Source organism: Emiliania huxleyi (assembly GCF_000372725.1).
Source record: "Emiliania huxleyi CCMP1516 unplaced genomic scaffold EMIHUscaffold_421, whole genome shotgun sequence".
Classification (NCBI taxonomy): domain Eukaryota; phylum Haptophyta; order Isochrysidales; family Noelaerhabdaceae; genus Emiliania; species Emiliania huxleyi.
The window spans coordinates 54,625-69,042 of NW_005198821.1; the positions used below are offsets into that span (position 1 = coordinate 54,625).

The 14,418-nt window shown below is 66.7% G+C and overlaps 6 protein-coding genes across 6 annotated transcripts in view; 2 read left to right on the plus strand and 4 right to left on the minus strand.

Moving 5' to 3' along the window:
• The window catches only part of EMIHUDRAFT_118738 (hypothetical protein), a gene marked incomplete at both ends in the record, with an annotated part of 1,794 nt that extends 1,047 nt beyond the window's left edge, over window positions 1–747 (minus strand). Inside the window, one exon of the mRNA XM_005769472.1 lies at window positions 103–747. Within this exon, the coding sequence (XP_005769529.1) occupies window positions 103–747 (645 nt within the window). The remainder of the gene's footprint in view (window positions 1–102) is intronic.
• Window positions 748–1,093: 346 nt separating this feature from the next.
• On the plus strand, window positions 1,094–2,028 carry EMIHUDRAFT_52399 (hypothetical protein; the record flags this gene model as incomplete). Its single annotated transcript, XM_005769473.1, has 2 exons — window positions 1,094–1,719; window positions 1,788–2,028. Coding segments are annotated over 2 exons (867 nt in total), but the record flags the coding sequence as incomplete, so codon positions are not given.
• A 431-nt stretch (window positions 2,029–2,459) lies between these two features.
• On the minus strand, window positions 2,460–4,695 carry EMIHUDRAFT_445292 (hypothetical protein; the record flags this gene model as incomplete). Its single annotated transcript, XM_005769474.1, has 7 exons — window positions 2,460–2,983; window positions 3,065–3,194; window positions 3,279–3,418; window positions 3,489–3,707; window positions 3,978–4,034; window positions 4,240–4,572; window positions 4,655–4,695. Coding segments are annotated over 6 exons (853 nt in total), but the record flags the coding sequence as incomplete, so codon positions are not given.
• Window positions 4,696–7,071: 2,376 nt separating this feature from the next.
• Window positions 7,072–8,242, minus strand: EMIHUDRAFT_118740 (hypothetical protein; the record flags this gene model as incomplete). Its single annotated transcript, XM_005769475.1, has 2 exons — window positions 7,072–7,422; window positions 7,598–8,242. The coding sequence occupies 2 exons, from the start codon at window positions 8,240–8,242 to the stop codon at window positions 7,072–7,074; spliced, it is 996 nt and encodes a 331-aa protein (XP_005769532.1).
• A 697-nt stretch (window positions 8,243–8,939) lies between these two features.
• Window positions 8,940–11,381, plus strand: EMIHUDRAFT_244470 (hypothetical protein; the record flags this gene model as incomplete). Its single annotated transcript, XM_005769476.1, has 4 exons — window positions 8,940–9,159; window positions 9,233–9,510; window positions 9,582–9,667; window positions 10,310–11,381. The coding sequence occupies 4 exons, from the start codon at window positions 8,940–8,942 to the stop codon at window positions 11,379–11,381; spliced, it is 1,656 nt and encodes a 551-aa protein (XP_005769533.1).
• A 933-nt stretch (window positions 11,382–12,314) lies between these two features.
• EMIHUDRAFT_244471 (hypothetical protein) lies at window positions 12,315–13,796 on the minus strand (the record flags this gene model as incomplete). The annotated part of the gene is made up of 3 exons (XM_005769477.1): window positions 12,315–13,050; window positions 13,132–13,190; window positions 13,266–13,796. The coding sequence occupies 3 exons, from the start codon at window positions 13,794–13,796 to the stop codon at window positions 12,315–12,317; spliced, it is 1,326 nt and encodes a 441-aa protein (XP_005769534.1).
• Window positions 13,797–14,418: the final 622 nt, after the last annotated feature.

Sequence of the window (14,418 nt, forward strand, 5' to 3'; positions counted from 1 at the left end):
GCCGCCGCCGCCGCCGCCGCCGCCACTGCCGCCGTCACTGCCGCCGCCGCCGCCGCCGCCGCCCGCCACCCGCCGCGCCTCTCTCAGCGCCTCTCGTCGCACCGCCTCCAGCGCCTCTGCTCGAATGTCCCACAGCGCGAGGCGCGCGCCGGCGCGGGCAAACTCGAGGGCGAGGTGGCGACCGATGCCGCCGCCGGCGCCGGTGATGACGACGAGCTCGCCAGAGAGGCTCTCCCGCCGGCGGCGGGCGCGCACTGGCACCACAGCGGCGACGGCGGCGGCGGCGGCGGCAGCGGCGAGGCATTGCCAAGCTGCCGTGCCGCTGGCTGCGGCCGAGGAGACAGCCTTGCCGCCGTGCGTGGTGAGCAAGGGTGCGCTCCTCTCTGCCGCTTCAAGCAGGCCCTCGCAGAGGATAGCCGCGTGGAGCAGAGTGGCGACGATGGCGATGGTGCGTGCGGTGGGCGATGAGCTCCACACGCGAAGGATGACGATCTCGCAAGCAAAGGCGGCGGTCACAGCCGTGTGCCACACCAGGAGCAGCGGCGCAAGCTCGGCAGCAAATGGCTGTGACCGTGTGCACACTCCGCCGAGGAGAAGCAATGCGAGACCAAAGTGGCGCACGAAGAGCTGCGCTTCGTGGGTGGGCACGTTCACTCGCAGGAGAGTGTCGAGAAGCGGGCAGACGAGGACGAGGACCGACCCGAAAGCGAAGCAGAGGAGGCAGGAGTGCGAGAGTAGCACGGACATCAGGACAAGTGCTGTTGCTCGTCGGCAGAGCGCTGTAGCTCTGTCGCGCTTGCCTGCGGTGTGCTGCGCCGCCTCTTTCTTTTTCTTCTCGGCGTTCCCTCTATTGCAAGGGATCCCCTGGTCGTTTCCGCAGGCGAAAAACACGAATTTTTCAATAGAGGGCGCCTACAATAAAAAGAAAACGCGTGCCACACCGCCAGCAAGCGCCGACGAGCTACAATTGTACAGAGCCGTCGAGCTACAGCACTTGGCGATGCTCGATCCCACCGTCATTGAAATCCGCGACGGCCACCTCTCGCTCCCGGACGGCATCACGCACCTGCCGGCGCACAGCAACTACAGCGGCGACCGCTCCCTCATCTCTGTGAGCTGCCCGACAAGCCTCACCTCCATCGGACGCGGCGCCTTTGCCGGCTGCTGCTCCCTCACCTCCATCAGCCTCAACGTCGGCCTCGAGTCGATCAGCATGGCTGCCTTCCTCGACTGCTCCTCGCTCAGCTCCATCACCCTCCCCGCTGGCCTCAAGTCCATCGGCGACTCCGCCTTCATCGGCTGCTCCGCCCTCGCCTCCGTCTCCCTCCCTGACGGCCTCGCCTCCCTCAGCAACAGCGCCTTCTCCCGCTGCTCCTCCCTGCCCTCCGTTGCGCTGCCCGCGAGCGTGACAGCTATCGGCTCGTGCTGCTTCCAAGGCTGCACCTCCCTCGCCTCCATCCGCCTCCCCGCGGCGTGCACTTCTGTGCGCAGCGGCACCTTCGCCGGCTGCTCCTCCCTCACCTCCGTCACTCTCCCCGCCGGGCTCACCGCCATCGGCAGCGCGGCCTTCGGCGGCTGCTCCTCTCTCGCCACCGTCACCCTCCCCGCCGGTCTCACCTCCATCGGCAGCGAAGCCTTCTCCCGCTGCTCCTCGCTCACCTCGATCGCCCTCCCCGCCGGCCTCACCTCCATCGGGGCAGAGGCGTGCTTTCGCTCTTCGTGGGCGAGCCCGGCGTCGCTCTCGAGTACGTGAGCTGCTGCCGTCCACCCCACTAGGCCTTCTACAGCTGCGGCTCCCTGTCCTCCGTCGCCTTCTCGGGCAACAGCAGCATCGCGCACCTCGGCGACTTCGCCTTTGGCTGCTGCGCCTCCCTGCGGAGCGTCACGCTGCCCGACGGCCTCGCCATCATCGGCCGCAACGCTTTCAACGGCTGCACCTCGCTCGCGCGCGTCCGCCTCCCCGCCACGTGCTCCACCATCGGCGACTTCGCCTTTTTCGGCTGCCTCGCCCTCGACCAGGTGGCGGTGCCGGTGGACGAGCCCTTCCACTGGGCCTTTGGCCCGCACACGCGCGTCGTGCACCAGACGCCCGCGAGGATGCGCGCCTTCGCGCGGTGGTACGGGGCGGTCGACCTGGTCCTCGCCTACAAGCGCTGCCGCCCCGGCCTCCTCGGCTGGCTGGAGCGGGCGCAGATCAGGCTCGGCGCATACGAGCAGGGCGGCGTTGCGCGCGAGCGCGACCGCGAGGACTTCGAGCAGAACTTTTTGGAGGAGCCGGACCGGACCGAGGTGTAGCTCTCGCAGACTCAGAGTTGCCTCGTCAGCCTGCGTGCGTGGTGCGTCTCCGTCTGTGGTCACTCCCAGAGAGTGGCTCGTTGTGCGGCGACACCGAGACTGCAGACTCCATAGACTGTGGTGTGTGGACGATCAAATGCGAGTGCGAGTGTGGGCCACGGTGTGGGGTCTGATCATATCGCATCTTCAAAGTCGAGCTCACGAACGATAGACACAGCAACGAGCAACGTCCAACGAACAGCAACAGGGACGATCCCGCACACAAAAGGGTGAAACGGGATCGGGTAGTTGCGGGTAGAGCTGCTGCTAGAGGCTGCAGCGTGTGGGCTGCAGAAGACGTATAACGGCCCGGCCGGCCTCGCCCTAGCTGAGCAGCCCCGCCAGGTTTTGTCCGCTGTCGACGCGGAAGAGCGAGGTGAGCTCGCAGAGCGAGCCGTAGCTCTCCGCCTTGTCGCCGAGCGGCTTGCCCAGCGGCTGCAGCGGCTTTCCCAGACTGCTGCCGAGCGAAGGCCGCGCGCTCTTGCCTCCGCCGCTCCGCTCCTCGCCGCCGCCGCCCACCGCGCCGCAATGCTCGGGCGCCGCGCGCTTGAGCGAGAGCGGGGCGGGCGAGCCTGCGTCGTGCAAGGGCTGGCGCTGCGGCGGCGAGCCGCGGCGCGACAGGTAGAGGGCGAGGAAGGCGAGGCGGTACCTTCCGGCGGGGGAGCGTGCTCGGCGCCGCGTCGCAGCGGCGGGGCGCAGAGGGGGGGGGGGGGGGTTAGGCGGTGCGCACCGCCGGCCCAGGTGCAGCGCCATGTACGCAAGCGACATCGGGTGCTGCGCCGGCAGCGCACCCTGCATCAGCGCGGCGAGCGCGCCGGGCTGCGCGCGCATGTCTGTGAGGACGTCGATGGAGCGCGGCCCTGCGGGGGACACGGCGTGGACATGTCGGGGACGTGTCCAAGGGACGCGTCCAGGACGGGTCGTGTAGGAGAGCGAACGCGCGCCGAGCGGGAGGAGAGAGGCGGCGTCGCAGCGACTCCGTCCGACGGGAGGGTCCGTCTGGTGGCAGAGCACCACGTGCGGGAGAAGAGCGTGCGTGGGCGAGTAGCCCGCAGTGAGCGGGTCCACCACCACAAAGCCTCGCCTGCGAGGCAGCTCCTGCCGCTCAGAGAACTGGCTGTGGAGCTGCAGGGTCCGGCGGTCTGACGCCGCGCCGTGCAGCCTCGGGCCTGACGGGGAGAGACGCGCCGCCGACCCCGCCGCCGCCCGCGCCGCCGACCCCGGCAGCGGCCGGGAGCCCGAGTCGCGAGGAGGGCACCCACCAGAAGGCGCCGCGCGGCAGCGGCGGCGGCACGGCCATCGAGTTGACCAGCGAGACGGAGCGCCGCCCGAGGAAGGCGGCGAAGCGCTCGGCCACGCGCTCGTCTCCCCACCTAGTCATAACCCTAACCCTAGGCATCGGTCCTCCACCCTGTCACCACTCCTCCACCCAGCCACTCCTTCGAGCTTGCAGCAAGCCGCCCGCCCGCCTCTGCCCTCTCCCCTCCCTGCCGCCCTCACGCTCCTCCCCGCTGGACACTGCGGTTGCCATTCCGTGCAAACGCTGCCTCGCTCCTCCTCCCGGCTAGAACCTCGACTGCCTCCCGACTGCCTCTCGACCCCACCTCGGCTGCCTCTCGACTGCCTCTCGGCTACCTCCTCGCCTCGCCGCCCCGATGGCGAGCACGTGCACTGAGCTGGCCAGCCGCGACGTGGCGGGCCTACGTGCTGAATTCGCGATGTTGGCGTACGTGCTGAATACGCCAACATGAGGGCGGGAAGGCGGTATTGTGCAGCGTCTTCAGAGCACCGCGTGAATACAACGGAGAAGAATACGGTGAATACAGCGGAATGCGGCGGAGTACGTGTCCTCTCGAGAGCTAGTTGGGAGACATGAGTACGTATTCCGCTTCTAGGGTGGCAGGCTCGGAGGCGAGGCGGAGGGCGGACAGCTGCGCGAGCGAGGCGCCGAGCGAGAGGCCGAAGAAGAGGAGCCGGCGGGGCCTCCCCGCCTCCAGCCGCTCCAGCCACGCCCCAAGCTCCTCCAACCCAGCCTCCCCCTCCTCCACCTCCCCCTCTGCTCCGCCACACGGCCGCGATTCGTCGCCCTCTGCCGCAGCAGTAGCAGCAGCCGCTGCCCCCGCCGCCACACCCACCGCCGCCACACCCACCGCCGCGCCGCAGTCGCACCCGCCGCCAGCCTCAGCCTCCGTCTCCTCAGCGCTGCGACGCGAAGACTCGGCCTCCTCGACACTCCGCCTAAAACGCACCCGTCGGCGGCATCTCGTGGACACGTCGTGGACACGTCGTGGACACGCCCATGAGACTATCGGCGGTGCGCCGGGACGAGTCGCCCCCCAGCGCCGTCGGCGCCTCGGACCGCATCGAGTCGCCGCCCCACCCCTCCGCACCCTCCTCCCACCGCTCGCCGGTGAAGTCCTCGGCCCGACTTGTCCTCGACTGCTGCTGCAGCTCCCGCCCATTGTCGAGCTGCGCCGCCCCGCTGCCGCCGCCGAGGCCGCACGCGGGCTGGGGAGGGGGGGGGGGGGGGGGGTCGGCGGCAGCAGAGTCCGTGGGAGAGCGTCTGAGAAAGCGCCTCGTCCGGCTCCTCGTCGTGCTCCGGCAGCCATCCGGCAGCGCGTGGGTGGCAAGGGCGTGTGTGGTCGGTGGACGCTTCTCGGAAGGATCACCGGGGCGGGCTTCGGTCGGCCCCAGATGGCCTCGTGGTGGCGGAGGATGCCGTGGTGCACGCGGTAGGTCTCGCCGCACCTGCCACCAGCGGGGGGGGGAGGGTCGTGCGCCGCTTCGCTCTCTCTCCCCGCCACTGTGTGCGCTCAGCTCACGTCTGATCGCCGCCGCCCCAGCAGACGGTCGAGTCGCAGAGGTCGAGCAGTGCGGCCACGTCCTGCAGGTGCGCCGCCGGCAGCTCCTCCGCCTCCCCTCCCGCCGCCCGCACGCCCTCCTCAGCATGCCCCTCCTCAGCATGCCCCTCCTCCCGCCTGTGCGGCAGAGACACCCGCACGCCACGAAAGGCAACCATCAGGTCGTCCGCAGCATGGCGCGGGCGGAAGGCGACGGCGCGGCCCTCCTCGCCGCGACCAAACACCGCCTCCACCTCGTACGCGAAGGCGGGGCCTAGCTTGCCGCCCTCGAGTCCGCGCGGAGAGTAGTGGACGACTCCACCGACGGCCGAGGGCGGCAGCGTCGCCGCGTGATTGCCGGCAAGCGACAGCATGGCCATCGCCTCGCCCGAGTCGACGAGCTCCTCCACCCACGGGGCCACTCTGCCCGCTGGCGGGTCGGATCGGGCAGGCATGCGCGGAGAAGAGCTGGGCTTCGGAGGTTGAAACTCCTCGTCGGCGAGGATGACTGGACCTGGGTGGAGAAGGCGGTGGAAGAGGCGTTGGCTGGCAACGCGAGGCGGTGCGGTGAGGGGTGCGGGGAGGGCAGCGGGAAAGGCGGTGGAGGGCAGCGGGAAAGGCGGTGGGGCACGATGCCCGCGAAGCCCGGCTTTAGTTTTGGGTGCCTGACGAGACTGTGGCAATGAACGGTGAAAAAGAATTTTGCAACGGCGCGGTCGCACAGCACGATTCGCTGGACAAGGGAACGGCAGGCGGCGGCGGCGCAGGACGAGGCAGAAGAGAATGACGCGACAGAGGAGGAAGTGACAAGGGAGAGAACGACGAGAGTGGGACGGCCGCGAGGTGGCATGAAGGTTGCAGCGAGAATCGGCGAGAGACTGCGACGAGAGATAGGAAGAGGCAGACTCCCAAGGGTGGGCGACGGCTAGCGCATCACACCCCTCTCCTTAAAATCCCTGTGTGGTGGCGGCGTGCCGTCCTCCCATCCCTCCCTTGGGTTCTCCGTTTTCTTTCTTACGCGTGTCCGCTCCGAACCGGCCGTTTTCCTGGCAGTGCGCATGCTGCTGCCGAGACCGCTGCTGCGCCTCGCGCCGCTGTTTCTCGCGACCTTGCCCACCTCCGCACTCTTCACGGTCAAGGGCATCGGCGGCCTGCCCTGCCAGCAGTGCGTGGCTGCATGCCTAGCGGACGACCTCGACGCCGGCAGCGGCGAGGCCTCCTCCGGTGATCCACCGCCGTGGCCGCCTCAACCTCCTCCACTACCGCCGCCGCCGCCGCAATCGCAGCAGCAGGACGAAGGCGACGGACCCAGCCGCGTCGCTCCCTTCTTCGTCGGCCTCATCACCGGCGGCGTCCTCGCCGGAGCAATGGGCGGCGGATGGCCGTCGCCGACTGCCCACCGGAGCGTCCAGACCGGGCCTTCGGGCGGGCTGTCCACCTCGACGCAGACGGTGGCCGCGACGCTCGCGCTCCCGCCGGCACGCCTGCCGCGCCTGCCCTCGACGCTCGTGTCTCGAGCGATCCAGACGCTGCCCCCGCCCGCTCGGTATAGCGCCGGGGCTCAGACGAGGGGCGTGGCAGTCACGCACGCGAGCGTCCAGGCGTGGGGCCCGGCGCCCGTGAGCCGGGCGTCGCAGGCGGAGGCCGCCCCCACGGGCGCGGGAGGACCCCGCGCGCAAATCTCAGCGCAAACTCAGGCGACGGTGCCGTCGAGGGTAATGTGGGCACAAACCGAGCGAGTGGCTGCGCATGACTTTAACGGGTGACACCGCTGTTGATGCCAGCAGAACCCCATCTTTTAAGATCAGACTTGTAGAGACGCTCAAGTGTGCATGTGCATGTGCATGTCTTGTACACCCCTGCGGACCCCCCGCGGCCGCGCGCGAGGCGCGGTCTCTCACCTTGCATGGTCCCACTCCCTGGCGAGCCGCTCAAACGCACCGGGCGGGTCCGGATCGGCCGAGCAGCCGCACGCGGCGCAGCTCGCTCGCGCGCAGGAGAGCGCCTCGAGGGGCCGCAGCTTGTGCACCCCGACCAGCTTCCAGCTCGCAGCCATGCGGCAGGCTGCAGAGTTCTCGGCGCGCGCGACGGTCTCGTTGTTGACGCGCAGCAGCCCCGACTGCCGGCGGTCGCCGCCGTACGCGTCGACCGACAAGTACACGCGCACCGGCAGCGATACAAAGGCGACCCGGCCGCGCGCAGACGCCGCGAGGCGCGCCGGTTGCGGGATCCGCCGCGGCCCTCGCATCTGTGCCCACTCGGGCGGCCGCCAGCGGAAGCTGGAGTTGCCGCGCGCCCACAGGTGGACGAGCGTGCCTATGTGGCGTCGTGTCCGGGCCGGGGTCGGGGGCAGACGGTGGAGGGGCTGAGAGCTCCCGAGGCGCGTGGGCTGCGCCAATGGTGGCGTCCTCATTCACAGGCACTTTGTCGAGCGGCAAGGAGAGGAGGGAGAGGGGCGGCGACTCGCCGATGTGGAGCGCGGCGGCGGCGAGGTCGCTCGAGAGGCCGTACAGCGCCCCCTGCGCGTACGGCGGGTACGACGAGAAGTTGAACAGCGCGAAGTGCTGCGTGTCGCGCCACCGCTCGGTCCGACGGAACCGCAGCTTGGTGTGGTCGGAAAAGGTGCCGAGGTAGAGGGAGTAGAGCTGGGGGAGGGTCGAGAGGGTGGCGCCGAGCGAGCCCACGCACAGGTACGTGTCCTCGTCCGTCTTGAAGATGAGCCTCGCCGGCGGGCCGAGGGACGGAGGCCTGCGGCGGAGCAGCCAGCGCAGCGCGTGCAGAGTTTTGAGGAGGAGGTGCCGGTAGCCGTCGGTGCAGGTGAGGTGGAGGAGACCGAGCCGAGGCGCCTCCTCCGAGCCCACCGCGCCGCCGCCGCGGCCCTCTCGCAGCGGCGTCAGGCGCTCCGCCTCTGCGCCGCACAATGCAAAGAGAGCAATGCGGCGGCCGCTTCCCGCGCCGCGCCCGCCGCCGCCGACCCAGGCGTCGAGCCAGGTGGCCCTGGTCAGCCCACGCTGGAGTGCGCCCCGGGCGCCGTTCGACGAGAAGACGAGCAGGTCGATCGACGGCATTCGGCGGGCGGACGCCCGGTGGCGGATGTCATGTACGTGCGGTCTGGCTTATTCACAGCTGGGCAGTGTGGTCTGGGCAGCGGAGGGCAAAGTGGGTTTCACACCCGGGGCATGGGAGGACGGCACGCCGCAGAGCGGCGATGCGCTAGAGCACGCCTCGCAGGAGCTGCAGGCGGACCGCGAGGTCGTCCTGGCCGCCGTGAAGCAGAGCGGCGATGCGCTAGTGGCTAGAGCACGCCTCGCAGGAGCTGCAGGCGGACCGCGAGGTCGTCCTGGCCGCCGTGAAGCAGAGCGGCGATGCGCTAGAGCACGCCTCGCAGGAGCTGCAGGCGGACCGCGAGGTCGTCCTGGCCGCCGTGAAGCAGAGCGGCGATGCGCTAGAGCACGCCTCGCAGGAGCTGCAGGCGGAGCTGATCGCGAAATCGTGCTGTCGGCCGTTCACCAGAATGGCTTGGCGCTCGAGTACGCTGCGGCTGCGCTGCGCGCGGATCGCGACGTGGTGCTCACTGCCACGACGCAGAACGGCGCAGCGATGAAGTTTGCTGCGGACGAGTTGAGGGCGAACCACTCCGAAGTCCAGCGGCTACTGGCGGCCGCGCTACGCCACACGCAGGCGGAGCTCGTCCAGTGGCGCTCCGGCCAATTCAAGCTCGAGATCAAGATCGACGTCGATGACGGCTCGATGGCGCCGGCTGTCATGAGCAGCCGCGACGAGACGCCGGCGCGTGGGAGCAAGCGTCCCATCGAGCCGACTGCAGCAGCCTCGAGCCACCAGGCTGCTTTGCAGGATGTCAAACAGGTGAAGCTGGAGCTGGCGACGCAGCTGGAAGAGAGCGAGCAGCGGTATGGCGAGCTAGTGGGGCAGGGGCAGGAGTTCAGCGAGGCGCGCGGGAAAGTCTTTTCCAGCTCAGGGAGCGGTTCCCCCCGGGGACAGGCTCGCCGGTGCCCTGGCGCGCATTCGGCGAGATCGAGCTGGGCAAGCTCATGAAGGGCTGGAGCAGGCAGATGCGCTTGGCGCCGCTACCGCGTGGCAGCAGGGCTTCTGGCTCTTGTCTCCGCCCGGGGAGGAGGAGGCAGCCGCCAACGGCTGGCCTCCCTTCATCGCGTCGTGGGCCTTTCACGAGCACGTCACTGTCGGCCCAGATGGCAGGCAGAAGGTGGCCTACTCTATCCGAGAGGAGACCCAGGTGCTCAGGGTCGAGCGGCTGATGCCCCCGCAGTATCGGGGCGAACCGCGCTACGATGAGTTCAAGAAGTCGGCGGCCTTCGTGACGCACTTGCGGCGCAAGTACAAGACCGTGGCCGATCGCATCCTCGGCTACTTGCTCGAGAGTACGAGGAGTACGAGCGGCACAGCGGTGGCGTCGGCTTCAGCGGCTACTCCGTCATCTACAAGGTGTGGAACGAGGCGGAGAACCGAGAGATGTCTCTGGTCGAGATGGTCGCTTTGCTGACTACTCTCGTCGGCGAGCCGGCAGCGGCAGCGGGAGCGGCGGCGGCCGTGGACTCCAGCGGCTGAGGCGACAGACGGCGAGAGCGCGCCGCCCAAGAGCGCGCCGCCGTCCACACCCACGCGCACTGCCGCTGGGCCTTGCACTTTGAATGCCGTGGGGCTCCTGTCACCAGACACCACCTTGTGTGTGGAGAAGATTGCCTTACCTTACCTTACCCCCGCAAGAATGCTAAGCCGGAGCACACGGCCCTGGCCGCTGGGGCGAGCGAGCCGTAACGCCGACATGGCGATGCGCAGCTTCGCTCTCCTCCTCTCTGTGCTCGAGCGTGAGCTCCTCGCGGCAATCTTGATCAACCGCGGTCCGCGTATCCCGGCGAAGCTTGTATGCCATCCGCACTTGGAGTGCGGAGCCGGTTTTCTTTTTTCGCCAGTGCGCGCCAGTCCCGGCGCGTAAAATTCTTTTTTCGAGACACACTGGCTGAGCGGTGGTCGGACCGCGGAGCTGCGCAGGTTGTGCCCAGCGGAATGCGCGCTGCAAACACGCTTCGCCTCTCTCTGCGTTCCGCCGCCCACCGGCCTCCACGGCGTTTGACCACCCTCTCGCCTCGGACGAGGCCGGTCACGGGCGGCGGCACGGCCACCGACGGCACGGCCACCGACGGCACGGCCACCGACGCGACGGCCGGCTCCACGCTCCTGACCGGCGAGCCTGCGAGCCTCAGCTTCCTCGCGGCGCGCAGCGCCGCACTCGGCTTGCGGCCGCTCGACTTGCAAGCGCGCGCGCTGGCCATACAGGAGGCCTCCGGCAGAACCGACGGCCTGATGCGTCCCGCAGAGTGGAAGCGGCTGGTGGGCAGGACTGCTTTCGCGCATCACGAGCGGCTGGTGCTCTCCGAGTTTGTGGCCAAGGCCCACGGGCAGCATCTCGGACAGCAGCTGCTGCGCGGGACGGCGCTGCTCGGCGTCTGCTTCTTTTCGGCATCCGGCTCACACGCGGCGGGCGAGGCGGGCATGCATGCGGTCGGTGCGCTGTTGGTCGGTGCCGTCACCGGACTGGGTGGAGGGACGGTCAACAACGTGATGGTTGGTGCGACGCCGGTGGGTTGGATGCGCGACACCGCCTTCTTGAAGGCGGCTCTCCTCGCCGGCCTGCTCGGCTTCTACGCATGGCCGCTGGTGGAGAGGCAGCTCGGCTGTGGCGGCGCCGCCGCCGAGGGCGTTCGGTTTGGCGTGGAGAGCGCGGCGCTCGGCGCGCTGGCCGTCGTGGGCGCGCAGCAGGGGATCGTGCGCGGCCTCAGCCCGCTCGTGAGCGCCTGCTTCGGCGTGACCATCACGCTGGGCGGCGTGATGCGCGACGTGCTCTGCCAGCGAGAGCTGCGGCTCGGCGACCTCGACGGCTGCCAGTCGTATGCGCTCGCCTCCTTTTGCGGCGGCGCTGTCTACGTCGGCTTGCGGGAGCTCCACGTGTGGAACTGCGCCGGCTCCACGCACAAGCTCGTCGCCGGAGGGCTGCCAATCGGCTTGCGCATCGCCCTCGGCGCCAGCACCGCCATCGCGGTCCGGGCATTCGCGTGGCAGCGCAGGCCGGAGGGCCTCTTGTCGGGCATGGACGAGTGCGCTGACGCCAACGAGCGCTGGCTCCGAGTGCTCTTCGGCGGCGGCGCCTCGGCCGACGGCGAGCGGTAGGCAGAGAGCTGTGTTCGCATGAGTACAAGTCCTCGTGTTGTTGAGTGCAATTATTCACGCATGCGCAAGCCGTGTACGCTTGACGGTAGAGTCGCATGAATACTCTATAGGACCGCGGCGGTATTCATGAGTCGAGTTGAGATGAGACTGCATTATGAACTGTACAGCCATTGATACCTCTCGGTATTTTGCGTTCTTGTGTGGACAAAGTGCTACGGCTCTACTGGGCTGGGTTTTTTTAGGCATTGTGGGGTTGGCACTCCCATCGACCCTCATGACCTCCTGCGGTCTCTGAGATGGACACCAGTGGGTGTGGGGCCACAGCTAGGATACACTCGAAGGCTGGGTAAGCAGTAGAGGTCGATACTCGACGCGTCCCACATGGTCTGTGTCGCTGTCGGCACGCTGTCGACAGGACGTCGAGCGACACCGGTGGCAGTGCCACCCAGGAGTGGTCGGGCGGTCTCCCGTCATGAGAGAGCCACCATGTGATCCGTATGATGGTTCCTGACAACCGCCTCAGTCAACTTTCGTCACAGTTCCCGCTCTGAGAGGAGCTGCGGGTCAGTTCGACAGCTGGAGCTGTGTCGCCGGCGTGCGGCGGCCTGCCTCCGGAGGTGCCTCTGAGGTGGACATTTCTTGGTCACCGTGAGAGAACGCGTTCGACTTTTTACTCCGGAACTTCAACTGAGCACGCGCACCGGCCAGGGCTACAATAGTGCCAGTGAGGCGGAGGCGCGAGTCGGAAGGCCGCGACCGTGACTTGGTCCCTTCGTTGTCCTACAATCGCTGTGAACCCAGCCACGTAAGTGGCTTGAGCTTACGGCCTTCGACTCGACTAAAGTTAGACACGACCTTCATAGCGGTGTCGTTATACGGTCCTTAGAGCTGCCAAAACCTTGACTCTGTGGCGTGTGGGTCTAGTGTTAGCTGCTAGGTGAGGGAGGGCGAGACGATCGAGGGGTCCCGTACCATCCTGCCGCGGTACACCACCGCCACCGCGGCTACTGCCACCACGCCCAACAAAAAGAGGCCCACCACCGACATCTTGTTGCCGCCCTTTTTGGGCTCGGTGATGACACCCTCATTCTTTTTGGAAATCTTCTCCTTGAGCTCGTCAGCCTGCTGCGTCGAGTACATAATTCCGGCTTTGGCACACGCGGCTTGGAGTCGAGGAATGTCGGACTTGCGGTGCCATATCACGGCAAAGTATTCCGTCGCCGAGTTCTTGTAGCAGACCGCGAAGTCAGTCTTCCAGAGCACCGACGAGTAATCCTCCAAAGTAGAAAAACATGCATGGCATTGGAGCGTTGCGCCAGGGATGGTAACAAAATGTTGGACCTTGGCCCAGCTTGTAAACAGGTACACGCGCGAGCAAAAGAGGTTAGTCATGGTGGTGCCTGGATCCGCCCCGTTGGCCAGAATCGACCTGCGCGTGTCCATGGCATGGAATTCTGGACCAGACTTGGTGAAGTGCCAGACGCCCTCGCAGTTGCCAAACAAATCATGCGGGAGGTCCGGTACCTTGCCGCGCAAGTTGGAGGCATAAGTCCCGGAATGCACCCCTTCGAGCGCATTGCAAATGATCGAATACAGGCAGTCGTTCCCGCTGATGATTGGGCAATCCGGCGCAGAGTTGCGTGCGGCAGCTTTCAGCTTGGCCAGATCGCTTTCGGTAAAATGCAGAGTAGTTTGGGCGCGCGTCTCGAGCTTCCGGGACAGTGAGCGGATAAAGAACAAAAGTGGGTACCACATGCTGTGCTTGGTGGCTGTCCAACTTGAGACCTTCGTCGTGTGCGCGGCAAGGGCCTTATCCATCTCCACTCGTTCGTGTGTCATGGAAACAGTTGTATTGGAAAGCTCAGCCGAGATCAGTTCACAGACCCGGTAATACGACCAACCATCGGCAATTGCGTGACTGAGGGAAATGCCCAAGGAAAAGAGGCTCTTGCCCACCCCAATGACAACCGTCATCAGGGGCATGTCCTGATCGACCGTCACCTTACCTGGCAAGCACTTGTCGAACAATTCCACGCAGATGGATTGCGAGGACCAAAAATCTGCAACCATGCTCTTTGGGGTCACCTTTGACGCCTGAGCCTCCTCATCAGCGCTCAAGTTAAACACACGAATCGGAACGCCGGAAACGCCCGGGAGTAGGCGTACCGCAAATCCAGATGCAGCCTGCGTCTTCGGAACCTTCACCAGACGGCCACCCAGGATCGGGTGTTTGGCCACCACGTTTTGAACGGCTGTTGTCAGGGCATTCACATCACAAGCTGCGCCCGTGTAGATGTTTGCGATGGCAATCCCAGGCCACTCCATCATGGTTGCGTCATACTCGGCCAAGTTGATGTAGCCTTCAGGGTTGCCGGTTTCGTCTATCAGGGGCTGCTTCATGCTTGTATCGGCCATCGGAAAGAGACCGACGATGAAGACGCGCGACCGTGCACAGCTTGTCAACGAAGCAAACTTAGTCTTCGGAAGATGAGCGCGTCACAGCGCAGACCAGGTCTATCCACTCACGGAGTGGTCCACCCTCAGCCTGCGGCGCGATAGCAGATAGCAGCACAGGGAATTCCACAACGCGGACCCAAACTACCGTTTATAACCACTTCGTACAATTAATAATGAGGTGCATGTCGCATCACACACTGTGCGCTGCCGATTTGGTTTCTCTAAAGATACACACGCACCGCGCGTCCGCTCGGCAGTGCGTCGCTCTGCAGGCCCTACCTATCTCCTTCCTGCCACCCCGTGTGACACCGTGCGCCCCTGCAAGATACGTTGTTTCCTGCGTGCACTCGCGCCGCGCTTCGTGCACTGCCCACTGGCACCAAAACAGGTACACCAGAAAAAAATCCCTTTTGTTTTCTCCCACACAGGCAGCCCCACACTCCTCGAACTTGACGAAAAGGCAGACAATAGTACATGAGCTGCTCCATATCCCGCCTCCTTTGTGTTGTCTGATTTTCTTTCTTTCTGCACGCCAGTCCCGTGCGGCCAGGGGATCGGGGAGGGCAGTTGTGCGGCAGTG